Source organism: Salvia miltiorrhiza, chromosome 3, assembly GCF_028751815.1.
Source record: "Salvia miltiorrhiza cultivar Shanhuang (shh) chromosome 3, IMPLAD_Smil_shh, whole genome shotgun sequence".
NCBI lineage: Eukaryota > Viridiplantae > Streptophyta > Magnoliopsida > Lamiales > Lamiaceae > Salvia > Salvia miltiorrhiza.
Window position 1 is genome coordinate 37,859,290 of NC_080389.1, and position 16,002 is coordinate 37,875,291.

At 39.1% G+C, this 16,002-nt stretch overlaps 1 protein-coding gene across 1 annotated transcript; it reads right to left on the reverse strand.

The window, feature by feature from the left end:
* Window positions 1-7,951: 7,951 nt before the first annotated feature.
* Window positions 7,952-8,794, reverse strand: LOC131018755 (uncharacterized). Its single transcript, XM_057947460.1, has one exon. The coding sequence runs from the start codon at window positions 8,792-8,794 to the stop codon at window positions 7,952-7,954; it is 843 nt and encodes a 280-aa protein (XP_057803443.1).
* Between the last annotated feature and the right edge of the window lie 7,208 nt (window positions 8,795-16,002).

The following is a 16,002-nucleotide window of genomic DNA, read 5'->3' on the forward strand; positions in this document are numbered from 1 at the left end:
GCTATTTAAAATTTGTACTGAATAAATTTCAATTATATGGAATAATTTGTAAACAGCATAGAAGAGATAAATCTCACTTGAATTCGATGCAATGAATTATATCTATTTGTTTTCATTATGTATTTATCAAAATTATGTATAATATGAGCAAATAAAATATGTGTTTAAAATAATGTCTGACCTTTTTTTTTTTGCAAAAATAATGTCTGAGCTTTATTCTTATGAGGAATCAGATATTTGTAGTAATGGCCCCTTTTTTTACCATCATTTAGCAACTTTATGTGTGCCCATAATTCATCTTCATCTTGTTACCTTTATCTAGCTTGAACCACAAACATTAAAGGTTTCGTCTGCATTGGAATTAATGTTTGTGTTTGAATGGAAAATTTTCCTTTTTGACTGGAAACTCCTGCCCTCGCAACATTAAACATTTAGTTGAACAGTACGATAACTGCAACTTCGTTATGGTCGTGCAGTTTTAAGCAGTAAAAAGGAAATAACTCATTTTATTTTATTTTTTAATGTGTAGGCCATGACACTAAAGGGACAGTATCATGACATAGGTAGACAGGATCGTCAAATTATTTTTTTATTTCATATTTTATATCGGTAATGCTTGATGGTAAGTTTGAGTATCATATTTTTGCAAAAAAAAAAAAAAATAGTTAGTATCATATTATTATCTTATACAGTGAGTATCACGATAATATGCACTTTCACTTAGTTTTTGTGTAACATGATATTATTAACATAGGACACGGCGTGTTTGGTCGCCCAATATAAAGAAAAAAGTGGAAATTTAAAATATCCACTTTCTTATCTTTTTTTTTTTTTTTTTGTAAAAATGCTCTCTTTTATTATTCAAAGTATTCTATGCCCTGAATGATTATTTTACCCTTAAAATGTCAACATCAATTTTAATCTCTTACATCTCTTACACACGATTGCTATGTTGTTTGCTTTTTCAAGAAAAAAACATATAGTTTGACTAATGACTTAATTATTTCTTTTAAAATGCGTGTGTATCTATCTTAATATTGCATTTTTTTCCCTTTTTCTTGTGTCCGAGCGTGTGTATGTATGTATATATATTCTTGAATGAAATTCTTTCTCTTAATTTTTTTAAAATGCGTGTGTATCTATTTTAAAATTTTTATTTTTTTTCCCTTTAATCTCTTAATTTGAATTTTTTTTTTTTACCAAATTCTTTCTCTTCCGTTCAATACATATATTCCTTGAAATTCTTTGTATATCCATATCTTTTCCAATACAACTCACCTCTTATATCACCAATCATAAGCAAATATTTTGGAGATTTCCAATATTTTCTTCTTTGCCCAAGAATCGTCCTCATCTAATTGAAGGGGGAATCTATTTTTTTTTTAAATTTTTGGTGAGAGCATCTGCAACGGTTACACGATAGCAGCCTACTCGTGTAAGGCTGCTATCGTGTAACCGATGCAACACACACTTACACGAGGGCTACACGTTCTATCGTGTAGCCCATTTGCCTTATAGGAAACACGCGCCTATTAAAAAAAATTGAATTAATATTTGGCTGCCTCGATTTGCGTGTTTTTTTTTACCGTTCAACAATTTTTTTTTCTCTTCTTTTTCTTCTCTTTATCTCCTTCTTCCACATTTTTAATTATTAGTAAAATGTGTTATTTGAATTTGAGCAATTAAATTTAAGTGAAAAGCATAAAAATCAAAACTAAAAAAATCATGTAGGCTATCATGTAACCCCAATGCAGCCTCTTTACACCATGTGCCCCCCCTCATAAAGTAAGCTATCATGTAGGCTATCATGTAACCCCAATGCGGATGCTCTGATAGACATAAAGCCTAATAATAAGGTAACTCATGCATGATAAAGCCGACCCATATCCCATCGGTTGGAAAGGAATATCAATTCATATATCATTATATTCACATCTTCAATTCATTGAGGTTGGGCAAAATTTGAATTTAACGGCGAGAGAGAGAGAGAGGAAGAAAGAACTTCACACGCATCATTCACGCGAGAGACAAACTAAATCGAGAAAATTCCATGGCATCTTCATCATCATTTTCTTCAAAGGTTTTTATTTTTTTGAGTTAAGCATTAACTATAAAATTGTGTAAAAATCTATTTTATGCAAAAATAACATGTGTCCGCCCGGGAAAGTGCCCGAAAAAAGTGTCCGGCCGAAACATTGTTTACCAAAAATGTACCCGGTCGGACACATTTTTCTGGGAACTTCACCGGCCGGACACATTCTATATCGGCATAAAATCTTCTATTTTATGTACTATTATCTTTATAGCAATTATAACTATTTTACTGAATTTAATTTAATTATATTATTTAAGTGTTAATTATTGAAGTAGTATTGCTTATGAATTAAATTGTTTAAGTGTTAATTATATTGTTTAACAGTGTTTGTTAATTAATTCATTATTTTTGTACGAATAATTATATATGAAGTTTCTCACAAAAGTGTAGTTAATTAATTAATTAGTTTTAACGAATAATTGTTTGGTATGAATTATATTGCTTGGTATGAAATTATATATGAAGTTAACAATGTTCATTTTGTTGAGAATTAGTATTGCTTTATGAAATTATATAGATGAGATGTTAGTTTGTGCATTTTGATCTAGATGAGTTTCGAATAGACATGGCCATCCGAACCGGAATCGTGAACTGAAACCGGGAACCGGACCGAACCGCACGGTCCCGGAACCGGAACCGTTAGAGACGGTTCCGAACCGGGAACCGAAACCGCCGCAAAACGGTTCGGTTACGGTTCCATTTTCAAGAACCGCCGGTTCACGGTTCCAAACCGGAACCGGAACCGGAACCGGAACCGTGGAACCGTGGAACCGGCCGGAACCGCCAGAACCGGCCCGGAACCGTGCAGATGGCCATTTCATGTTCAACCATTATTACCAAAACAAGTCAAAATAATCGAAATGGGCCTATTGCTTTTCCAAATTTTTCTTGGATGTAATTTTATTTGTAGGCTCCATCTTAATCACTATAGTTCTTTAATTAAAATAATAATAAAAATATTGCTCTGTTTTGATTATTGTTTTAGCATTCATAAATATTTATAGTTTGATTTACGTTTTAAGAATTGATCTCAAGCTTAACTTTATTTAATGTATCATGTATTAATTACTGAAAAATAGTTCATATTTACTCTAGCTTTTGTGATGGATCGGCTGGTTCCGGCAGATCAGCCTGAGATTAATTCTGTAAAGTTTTTTAATTTTATGTTATTTATTTCAAATTTAGACCCGTCTTTCAAATACGAAGGTGTTTGTGGCCTTTTAGAAATTTATTATCAAATTTTTAAAGATATAGCCTATAGCGAGGGTGTTACTTATGATGCTTTGGATATGCCGAACTTCATGGATATCAAAACTGGTCTTTATTGTGATTTACAAATGCTTTTTCAAGATTTTACTTCAAAATATGGTCCAAATATTTCTCGAAAACCAACTGTTAGGAGTACCGGGTCTTCCTCTTATGGATATAAGTTAATTATATAAGTTAAGAATATATAAGAATATATAAGAATATATTCTTTGTAAGAATATATAAGTTAATTATTTTATATTTGTAAGAATTGCAACTTTTATTTTATTAAAGCATATTTTATTTAATTAAAGCATATTTCTATTAATTAAAGCATATTTTATTTGAATACAATTTAAAAAAAAAAAACTAAATCACGGTTCACGGTTAGGAACCGGAACCGGCGGTTCGGAACCGGAACCGGAACCGGCGGTTCACGGTTCCGAACCGGAACCGTGTAAGTGATAAATCGGTTCGGTTCCGGTTCCCGTGTTCGGAACCGTGGAACCGCCGGTTCTGGTTCGGTTCAAACCGGGAACCGGACCGTGGCCATGTCTAGTTTCGAATTAGGCATTTTTGATATAGAATTTATTTTTTTTCTAACTTTTAACTTTTAAATTGTGTATAAAACATGAAAATATGAATAAAAAATATGTGTCCAGCCGGTGAAGTGGCCGAACAAATGTGTCCGACCGATACTTTTGTTTCCGGCCGGACATATGTTTTCGGCCACTTCACCGGCCGGACACATCTTTTTGCTGCATATTTTACTGTTTTTTATGTATTTTTCTATTTGTATTATTTTTTAATATTTTACTGAATTTAATATGGTTTTCATTTTGTAAATGAATAGGCGGATGTCCCATATCTTCGTCCCGACACTATTGACCAGACGGAGGTAACTATCAGCACATACTATAGGGATACTGCTTTTTCGGAGCTGATGCGCACTTAATTTATTTTTGGTCGGCAATGAATGGTTATTGGGAAGGTTTAGAGAGTCATGTTTTGGCCATTTCACTGATTGGAGACCCAGCATGAAGAGCAATAGAGCATTGCACCAGGTTGTATCGAGGCAGATTGTGTCAGAAAATGATGAGATGTGGTTCTTTCTGTGCGGAGCACGAGTCAGCTTTTCCCCCGCGGACTACGCATTAGTGACTGAGCTCAATTTCGGTCCAACGATGTTTGATGCGACATTACAGCACGACTGCAGTCCCGTGGAGGCATACCGATGATTTTACGATGGGCGAACTATGACCGTACACGCGCTCATTAAACGCGTGTGCAATTTGGATCGTCGAGTAGATGGTGAGGATGAGAGCCTGTACCTTCGTGCTGTCCTCGTGTGTGTGGCTCACACCATTGTTCTTGGGTTGGATACGTGTGTACAGTCGTGGCTTTGGGTGTTAGTGGATGATTTGGATGCATTTGATAGATTCCCCTGGGGCGCGTATTCATATAAAATGTTATGCCATTATACGACAGAGATAGGAACCGGCGAGAAGTATCACTTCTATGGTCCTTCGTGGGCTTTATTTGTTTGGGCATTGGAGCGCGTCCCGAGCTTCGGACAGATGGTGGCAGCATCTAGTGGTGATCGACAGCGCACCCAAGATGTTTGAGATGGACTTTTAGGGGTAAGCCCCGGCTTCACGGTTTACGAGATCTATTTGAGGGACAGGGAATCAGTTATTTCAAATTTAGTGCTTCACCGTTACTAATTTTTACTTATGTTCTAAAAATTATCTATGTTGCTTTCTATGGTGGTGTCCTGGATTTGAACCCCGATCAGCATGAGATGGAGAGTTACTACTTCATATCAGCGCTGACACCGGGCGAACTCTCGATGAGATTCAAATCCCCCGAGAACCCATTAGATCGAGGTGTCCAATTTCCACAGCACACCAGAGCCCGTGTTGTGGAGGAGCGCGGGGACGAGGAGGAGGTAGCTAGACAACCTCGTATGACTCGCAGCCAGAGTGTTCGAGCCTATGAGGGATACTCGAGCTCACGAGCCAGCTCGTCATTCTGTTGATCCGGGAAAGCGGCCAGCACCGCATACTTCTTCATCGTCAAGCGGATCTCGGCCAGTATCCAGTCCTAGCGAGGGTGAGGTGGACCGTAAATGGGTCAAGAAGACGATCCGTAAGGAGTTGAAGAAGTTCTTTGACAAATTATACGATAAACTGTAGGGTAAGGGCAAAAAGGATAGGGGCAAGAGCAAACATTTTCGACGGTCTGACTCCCCCGATGATTACCAGCGACGGTCTCCTCCAAAGAACAGAGCCGATCCTAGAGCTTTAGGTCCCCGCAATTCAGGTCCTTGTGACGACGATCCCTGCGATGACGATCCACGTCATCCAGAGACCCAAAATTATGATCCATGCCCTTCAGATTATGATTCTCACCCTCCAGAGACTCGGGATTATAACGAGCAGTGGAAGGACATTATGAAGGATCAGGGCTACTGCACATCGGCTATGCAGAATTTTGACTGGTCGACCTTTGTCTACCCTCATGCCTCTTCCCCCTTCCTGCGACCGGAGTATAGGACAGAGCAGCCGATATACTTTGTTGAGCCGCTCACTGCTGTTGCACCATATGAGTGGGGACAATCTAGTTCATCAGGGCCGGCTCAGACGGAGGAGCCTGAGGCATAAGATGGTCGTTTGAGGTGTGACGGAAGAAGCGCCACAGGCAGAGCAGCCACCGCGTCGCAGCCGGAGGCTGAGACGTCCGTCTACATTTCAGAGATCGCCTTGGGTTAATAGCCCAGTTCCATGTCCAGTGACACAACACTGCAATGACACATATGAGAAGTGGATAAACAATTGTCGAGGTGGTAAGGGTCGTGAGGTGTATGTTAGGGCCAATGGTGGTTTGTGGGTGTATGATGACTTTGAGCGGGTGGAGAATCTCAGTCGGGAATTCACAACTGGGTAAATAATCTATTATTGATTTTAACTTTGTTAAATTATTTTGTACTAACCTACTGATTTTAACTTTGTTGCGGGATATTGACTTGTATTTTTTGACGTTGAGACATAGGCTTGCCAGTTGTGGGGATTTACTTGATGAAGTAAATATGAATAACACAGTCATAGTAGACACGGATTGGTTTGTAAGTAAACTTTCATTATTTATATGTTTTCATTGGTGCGGATATAAATTATTCATTATTTCCTTGATTTGTAGATATACCCGAAGGGCGAGTGGGAAGCTTTATTGGCCAAGTATGAAGCAAGTGAATTTTATGCCAAGGAGTGGCATGTATTGACGCATACCGGAATAGCTGACGGTTGGGAGCCTCACATAGACTGGATCTCCGTTGTACGTGGAAAAGCACTTCCAGACCATGAACTTGCTCCTGGTCAAAAAATTGGATGGATGGATGCCTCACAGATAATGATTAAAGATATATTAGACAATTATTTGTGATTTATCGTTGTTTTAAACCAATTCATTGTGGTTTGTCATAGGTTCTCATGCCAGTTATTATTGACCACCATTTTGTCCTCTGTCGTATTCGGTTGGGCGAAGCCGTTTGCGAGGAGTATGACCCAGTAGCGCACAATCTTAATGAAGAGTGGCGAAACTTTCGAATGACGCAACTACTACCTATTTTGAGATTGTTGCCGCGTGTCCTTCAGTTGTCGATGTGGCTAGACCACACATCCGTTGATTCGACAGTGGCAAAGGACAAGTGGCCAATTATGACAGCGGTGTTTGCTCCACTAGAGGATCAGTTTCAACAGCAGGACGCTGTCAGCTGCGGGCCTTTCATCTGCATGTATGTTGAACGACTGATATCTGGCTCTCCATCCATTGAGTGGGGTAACAGAAACGTGATGGCATATAAGAGCAAGATCGCTAGAGCTATATTTGGATTGTGTGAAACTGCCGAAGGTAGATTCAATAGACTTGATTTTGTTTGGTGTTGTATATTGTTATATTCATGTGTGGTTTTTTTGGTTAATCAACGAACTTTATTTCCAGTTAATCATTTCATATTATCGAATAATAAGATAATTCAATCAATATCATTAACTGTTACAACACACAAATACAAACCACTACTCCCTGGTCTCAGTCGCCCTGCCAGCGCACGTTCTCTTGGTGTGTCCTTCTTCATGGCAGATGCTGCACTTCTTTGGTTTACGACGCCTGATACTAGAAGACTCATCTGCTTGTGTGCTGCTGCCTTCACCACCACCTCGATGTCTACCTTCTTTTGGGCGCCCCGATTGTCCAGTGACAATCAGAGGTAATACAACACTCTCAGCAATGTACTCAGGAATCAACCACTGGTGTCTCGGCGGGAGATTATTAACTTCGTTAGAGTAACAATCGATAAGAAATTCATTCGTGTCGTAATCGTCTACATACTCCGCAATCGTATCACCTGCCTCACTATAAAAACAACATCCGGTAATAATCAATATAACGAACATTAGAACATATTCACATTTACATGAACCCACGTTAGAAATAATGCTCGTACCTTATTGCAGCGATTGAATGAAAACAGGGCAGTTGGTCTAGCTGAAATGCTCAGCATTCTCATTTTTTCTTCTCCAGATCCACCTTAAAGCTTCTGTCACCAGTTTACACCTTATAGTTCCGGCCACTCAACCTTTGTGCAGTGTATCGATGACTTTTTTGGACTTCAATAGCTACCATTTTACCGGCCTCAGCAGATAAGGATTCCTCGCTTTGTTGTGCAGCTCTTAGTCGCTCGCTGAACCATTTCTTAATAACAAGTCTGATTGTCTCTAACATTGAGCAGATAGAAAGTCTTCTTGCCCACAACAATCTCGCATTAAAAGCTTCAGCAGCATTTGATGTCATAAAAATGTACCGTCGTACAGGTATAGGACACATCGAACGAGCCCATATTTCCAGCCCAATCCTCATTAGTTTATCGTATGCGGCTCTCTTCATAACCTTTAGGGCGTTCATAGCCCTAGTGAAGTCAGATTTCTCGTACGCAAATGCAGCTTGTCGATACAACTCTACCACTGTTTTACCGTAATGCTTCAGGTTATTTTGCAAATGGTAGTACCATAGGCCGTGGGTGGCATTTGGTAACTCATTCCTGATAGCATTGGCAATGGAGATATGTTGATCAGAGACAATCAAAAGTGGATTGGCTTGCCCATAAACACGTCGAATGAACGACATGAAATACATCCACAATTCATCGTTCTCTTTCGGGCCAACACCATATGCAAGTGAGAATAAACTCTCGTTGTCGTCCTTGGTCACTGCAACAAACAGAATACCCCTATTCTTGCCCTTCAAGTGTGTGCCGTCGACTACAATCACTGGCCGTAAGTTGAACATGAAACAACTAACCGAAGCTGCAAGAGCAACAAATAAGTGTTTGAATCGGCCATCAGGGTCAACTTTCCACTCCACCAACGAACCGGGATTGGATTGTCTCAACATGTATAACTACTTAGGCAGCATCTCGAAGGATTGATCATGTCGACCATAAACCATCTCAGTCGCTCGATTACGGGCTCGCAATGCAACATCGTACTTGATGTGTACACCAAACTCACGTTGCAGCTCCAGCTGGATGGCCTTCGGCTTCAAGATCTCACAATCGTCATGTATTTTCTGTGCTAAATATGCTGCAACGACTTTTGCGGGGGCCTTTATTCGCTTTACGAGCCCAAGATCACCATCGCATGAGTGCTCATTGGTAAACTTATACACACCCCAAATAGATCCATCTTGACACGATGCACTGAGCTTGAAAGGGCACTTATCTGAATGCTTGCATTTGAAGTAAATTCGTCTGTTGTCTGATTTGGTGATAGAATATTCCTTGCCCTGCTTCATGTTCCACAGACCGATAAGATCATCTTTGCTATTAAAATAAAAATTCTTTGACAGCTCCCGAGGTAGTAGCTGATAATCTTCAATATCCACAAGTGACGCTGCAGCGTCCAACGGGATAACCGGAACTAACCAATTAGTTAGTTCATTTGCTCTAAGAACTTGTTCATCATTATCATCATCGATCTGCAAATTCTGCCAACCTGCATATTCAATCCCCGCCCTTCTCAAGTTCTCTGGCTCTGACAAGTCTTCAGAGGCGCTTGTATCAGTCTCGGCTTCAGACGATGGAACATATTCTTCATCTACATTATCATCATTCTCCACAAACTGAGGCTCGTCTGTATATTGATTATCAGCTGGACCCCAAGAATGCTCAGTTGTTTGGTGATAGTAAACGTTCGGATTTGGCTCATCCCATGAAGGCCAACCCGTTGACTGATGATTACCCCAAGTGATCGACGGTTCAATAATTTCTTGCGCTGGTGAATCTCTGGTTGATAAGTCTAAATAAGCATATCTTTGGATTGTTTCCAATCCGTCCCCACCTTCGAATATTGCATTAGATTCACCTCCATATGCGGATGATTGAGGGAGATCGAACGAAGAAACATACACTCCTCCACTAGACTCGTCTTCGACAACATAAATCTCAGGAAAATGTGGCTAGGACACCAGCAACTGAAGCAAATCATTGTCATCGGCAAGAAGATTTTTACTGTAGACCCTATCATTTAATCTCTTCGTCAAATAATACAAGCTGTAATTAGTGCTCAATGAATTCTCCAACATCAGGTGATTTATCATGTACAATGTAGTAGCCATGGTGTCTCCGAAAATATGCAAACCCTTAGAAGAGCCGCCGATGTACTCATAACCATTGAAGGCACCTCCATAATTAACCACAAAGTATCTCCCATATTCATTCATCTACAGAAAAAATAATAAATAATTAAATATATGATGTAAAGGGAATGAAATGTAAAAATACAACATATAACATGTTAATACGCTCAAAAAACATCTGTCCGTTCGGGGAAGTTTTCGAGGAAATGTATCCGGTCGTGTATTACATAATCTATAATGACACACGGCTGGACACATTTTCATGGACACTTTTCTGGGCGGACACATGGTTTTCGAGCATGTTAACATGAATTATGTAGCAATATATATGTATATAACTAAAATTTAAGTAATAATTACTAATTAATACTTTAAAACATGCTAGAATGTGCTCTAATTCACTTTGAATTTGGGAGGAAATGTAAAAATACAACATATAATATGTTAATACGCTTGAAAAACATCTGTCCATCCGGGAAAGTTTCCGAGGAAATGTGTCCGGTCGTGTATTACATAATCTGTAATGACACATGGCCGGACACATGATTTTCGAGCATGTTAACATGAATTATGTAGCAATATATGTATATAACTAAAATGTAAGTAATAATTACTAATTAATACTTTAAAACATGATAGAATGTGCTCTAATTCACATATATTCCTTCAAACGTAGCTTTAAATCATAAAGTATGCTATAATATGCTTAATAATTCACATAAACATATAGGATCAAACAAAACATTGAAAATAAACAATAATCAACTTAAATTACATTTCAAACCTAAAATAACATACCTTTAAATTTGGGATGAGATAATTCACAAATACTAGCTTCACCACTTGGAAAATATTATATAATTTCTATTGAGTTTGAGTGTTTTTTCACTTTGCAATGAAGTGTGTCCGTCGAGATCTCATATATAAACAGGGGTTAAGGTACAGATCCACCCCTAAAGTAGAGGCCCCTATAGCGTTTAGCCCCTCATTCTCAACCTTGGCGCAAACACCCCCCCATAGTCCAAGAAAAGGGTGCAATTAAACCCAGACCTCTAACACCGTTAATGTCCGTTAAACGTTTGGGTTTAATTGCACCATCTACTTCAGGGGTGGATCTGCACTTTAATTTTTTTTTTATTTTGGCAATCCACCTCCGGCATCAGCTTAGCCGCCCTTGTACTCATCGGCTCCGACTTGCACCTTGTCAGCTCACACGCGCCCAATCTCTTGTTTGTCGACTGTCCACCGCCCACATGCAGCAGCGCCACCAGCTTCTTCACCGCCCCGCATAGCAGCATCTCCTCCAATACCTTAACTTATTTAGTGCTTGATTATTATATGTTTACTTATTTTGAATTTTTATAATATTTTTTTATAGATTATGGTTTAATTATTTATTTTTGAATAATTGGTAAAACTCTAAACGATAATTATGATTTTATTTTTGGTTAATTTAATATACATAAATTTATTTTAAAAGATAAAAAATAATAGATCCGGGCCAGGACTCGAAACCCTGTGGATTTTATGGATCTGGACCTGGATCTCATTTTTTTTAATTCAATAAATTTGGATCGAATCCGGACCTAAGTAAAAAAATACGGATCTGGATCTGAACCAAGTAGGATTCGGTCTATATTCGATCATGGACCTGCTTGCGCTGCCGCATGTCAACGACCAAGAGATTGAGCACGTGCGAGCTGACAAGGTGCAAGTCGGAGTCGATAAGTACGGGGGCGGCTAAGCTGATACCAGAGGTGGGTTGCCAAAATTGAAAAAAAAAAAAGAGAGTTAAGGTGCAAATCCACCCCTGAAGTAGAAGGTGCAATTAAATCCAAACGTTTAACGGACGTTAACGACGTTAGAGGTCTGGGTTTAATTGCACAATTTTCTTGGACTATGGGGGTGTTTGCGCCAAGATCGAGAATGAGGGGGTAAACGCTATAGGGGTCTCTACTTCAGGGGTGGATCTGCACCTTAACACTTTATTTTAAAAGATAAAAAAATAATGGATCTGGGTCAGGACTCGAAACCCTGTGGATCTTATAGATCTGGACCTGGATCTCATTTTTTTTAATCTAATAAATATGGATCGAATCCGGACCTAAGTAAAAAAATACAGATCTGGATCTAAACCAAGTATGATTCGGTCCATATTCAGTCCTGGACCTGCTTGCGCTGCCGCATGTCAACGACCAAGAGATTGGGCACGTGCGAGCTGACAAGGTGTAAGTCGGAGTTGATAAGTACAGGGGTGGCTAAGCTGATACCGGAGGTGGTTGCCGAAATTGAAAAAAAAAAATAAGGTGCAGATCCACCCTTAAAGTAGAGGGTGCAATTAAACCCAAACGTTTAACGGACGTTAACGGCGTTAGAGGTCTGGGTTTAATTGCACCATTTTTTTGGACTATGGGGGGATGTTTGCACCAAGATCAAGAATGAGGGGGAATGAGGGGGTAAACGCTATAGGGGTCTCTATTTTAGGGGTGGATCTGCACCTTAACCCTATAAACAAAGATTCATTCATTTCACGTGAATTTCAATGAAATTAGAGCGTTTGACGTGAATACTTTACTGACAAGGCTATTTCACATCATATTTGTCGTTTATCATCAATTTAAAAAAATTTAAAAAATTAAAAAAAAATCTGTCCGACCGGCCGGCCGGACACAATGTTTCACCGGCCGGACACTTGTTTTTTCCGGTCGGACACATTTTTTTTTATCCATTGTGTGTTTTGAGTGCCAATATCGATTGTGTTAATTTTTAGTATTTATATTCCATTGATTAATTAGCCTACGATTTACTTCTAAAACCTTGAATTTTAATTCAAAAATAAATAAATATTATATTTTGTTTCAATCTTTCACTTTTTCCAACACTTATTTGACCGATTTCAATCTTTAAATTGATAATATTGATGTTTTTCTTACACTTTAACAACTTTTGTCATACATGTGTAAGATTTTGTCATAGATGTGTAAGACCTTTTGTGGAAAACAATGTACAACCATCACATTCAAAGGGCATTTTCGGTGGTTCACACAATTAGGGTATAGATTGCTTTGTATAATAAGAGAGGGCATTTTTAAAAGAAAAACATAAGGGATGGGGCATTTTTGCCCATTAACACTAAAGAAAACTTCCATAATTTTAATTGCATTGAAAAGAAAGTTGAGAAGAGAAGAATTGAGAGTCGAGCAACTACATCTTTCCAATTTTTTCAAATTAGGACGTGACTCGTAGGGTGAATCAACGAAATATAAGCTCTAAAAATAAGCTTTCTTAAAATAAATTTTTTTACCTCTAATTTATTCTTTCACAATTTTATATTTAATCAATATTGTAAAAAGAATCAGCGAGGCGCGCCTCAGGTTGAGGCTTTAAAAAAACACCTAAAGGCTTAAGCCTTTTGTGCACTCAATAAGCCTTCTGAGTGTGAGGCGTATACGCCAGGACACTACGGTTCAACCAGATGTCTTGGGCAAACGTGTCAGGGCTGATCTTCAGCAGCGCTCTGACTGGAAACAGGTGGGCCCTAAGCCACTTGGTTCCGTTGTTTCTTTTGAGGTTGTTGTTTATAAGGAGGGTGTTTAGCCCTATTTTGTGATGAATCTCTGGGTATTTACGTCTTATATTGACTTTTATTTTGGTCTCTTTCACTTAAGAGTTGAATGATTTGAGCTTTTGTGCTAATTTTGTGGTCTCAGGATTTTGTGCTCAAATTGATTGATATGTGGACAAAAATAAAGTCAGAATTTAGTTGATTGGTTTGAATAAGAATCGAAGTTTGTCTCGATACGAGTTCGTAGGCGAAAACGGATCCAAAATCCGACTTGAAACGAGGGAGAACAGGCCAAAACAAAACCGCTGCGCATTGCAGTAGACGGCGGGCGCCGTGGGACGGCGGCCGCCGTGCCCATTCTGCGAAAGGCCCTCACGGCGGCGCCGTTACACGGCGGCGGCCGCCTCTGTGCAGATCCGACAGTACGATTTTTCGATTAAAAACCCCTTTCTAGGGTTTTACTTTATCATTTTCGAACCCAGCAACCTCTAGGGGCGATTTCCACCATTTTCTTTGGGTTTTTAGAGTTTCAAAACAATTACTTTCGATCTTGGATTCATTGGATTGCTTTGGATGTCAATTAACATTTCATCCGATTGGATTTCCTTGGATTGCTACGTTTTGTAAGAACTCCTTTGATTCTCTTTGTTTTATGAATCCTTTGGTTATTTGAGTTTTTGTTTCTTGTCTTTGATGAATGTGATGATTGGAGATTATTATTGTTGAGTTTAGATAATCTTGATTATATGAATTCTTTGGTTAATTGAATCCTTGTTTTATACTTTTGATGGATGTAAGGATTAGAGATGATTGTTGTTGAGTTTAGATAATCTACGTGATTCGTAGTTCGTTGCTATTGCTTACGTTTTTTCCTTCTTGTTGGTGAAAGTTTAGAGATTTATTTTTATGGAGATTAAGATTTTCTTTGCATTCGAATCTTATGCTTGATTTAGTTTCTTGCCTAGGTAGTTATTAATCTTTGATGTTTACAAGTTTATGATCGTTTGGTTTAGTGTTGGAGTTGGAAACTCTTGTTGATTTCGTTAATGTTCAAATGCCATGTTCTAGTTAGTTCGTCGTTGAGTTGCTTGTGAAATTCTCTTTGATTGTGTGTGTTTGCTTAACATTCATTTGATCAAATGTTAATATGTTATTTCGCCTAGATAATCGTTGTTTATGGTGTTGAATTGATGATTGCTTTCTAGATTGCTAGTTTAGAACCCTAGCTTTGTTTGCCTTCTTGCATTCTTATTGGCTTCCTATCTTTTGCCTAGTTAACTTTATATGCTTTATTTTAATTACGCATTAGTTAATCGAAGAGAAAGTGTCAGACCCAATTACCCGATTAGAGTGTTTAGATTTCTTTTAAGTTTCTTGTGAGCAATACGATTAGAGCCCTGCTAAGTCTTCCTTGTGAGACGACTTGAGTCACCTTACCACCCTAGGACGACCTCGTATAAATTCGAGTCCATCCGTTAGGTGTTTTTGGATGAGTCAAATTTTGGCGCCGTTGCCGGGGAAGGCTTTAGGCATTTGATTGTGTTGCATTGTTTTCCGTGTTTATTTTTGTTTATTTCTTTTGACTCGGTTTTTTTTCTCCCTCCGGTGCGTTTGATTTGTTTGTTCGTGTTGTGTATGCAAGGACGTAGAAGCTTGAAGAGAAAGCTTGCACCTTACTACGACAACATTCATCGACCTCGGGAGGTTCTTTCAAGCCTGGAGAAGGAGTCCGAGTCCAGTTCGAGAAGTTTTGTGGAATCACAGTTTCGAGAGAAAAATTGTGAAGAGAGAATTGCTTCCAATCCCATTCTGGAAGCTTTTGAGGAGACACTTTCAGTGCATTCTGAAAAAGAAGAAGAAGCTTGGCCCAATCCTGACCAAGAAGCAATGGCGGAGCAGAATGTTCAGTACATGGGAGATTTTTCCAGGCCAGTTATTGGGACCACTAGCACGTCAGCTATAGTGCTTCCCACGGCGGTCCGAAATTACAATCTGAAGCCCAACGATTCAAACCTGCTGCCGCTCTTTTATGGGATGCCGAGTGAGGATGCTTTACAGTTCATCCGTGACTTCTGCACTCAAGTGCAGACCTTCCCACTATTGGAACTCACCGAGGATCAGTTGAGACTCAAGTGCTTAACTTATGCACTCAAGGACCGGGCTAGAACGTGGTTGTTGTCCCTGCCGCCGAACTCCATCACTACATGGGGAGAGGCGTGTGAGAAGTTCATGCTCAAGTACTACCCTAATCACAAGACTCAAGAGATTAGGAGCCAAATAATGAACTTCATACAAGGAGCTGACGAGCCTCTCCACGAGGCTTGGGAGAGATTCCAAGAGCTCCTCCGCCAGTGCCCACAGCACCAGTTAGCACCCGTCATGTTGATGCAGTTCTTCTATG

Coding starts and splice junctions, on each gene's coding strand:
- LOC131018755 (XM_057947460.1), bottom strand. CDS start 8,794: ATGTTGAGACAATCCAATCCCGGTTCGTTGGTGGAGTGGAAAGTTGAC.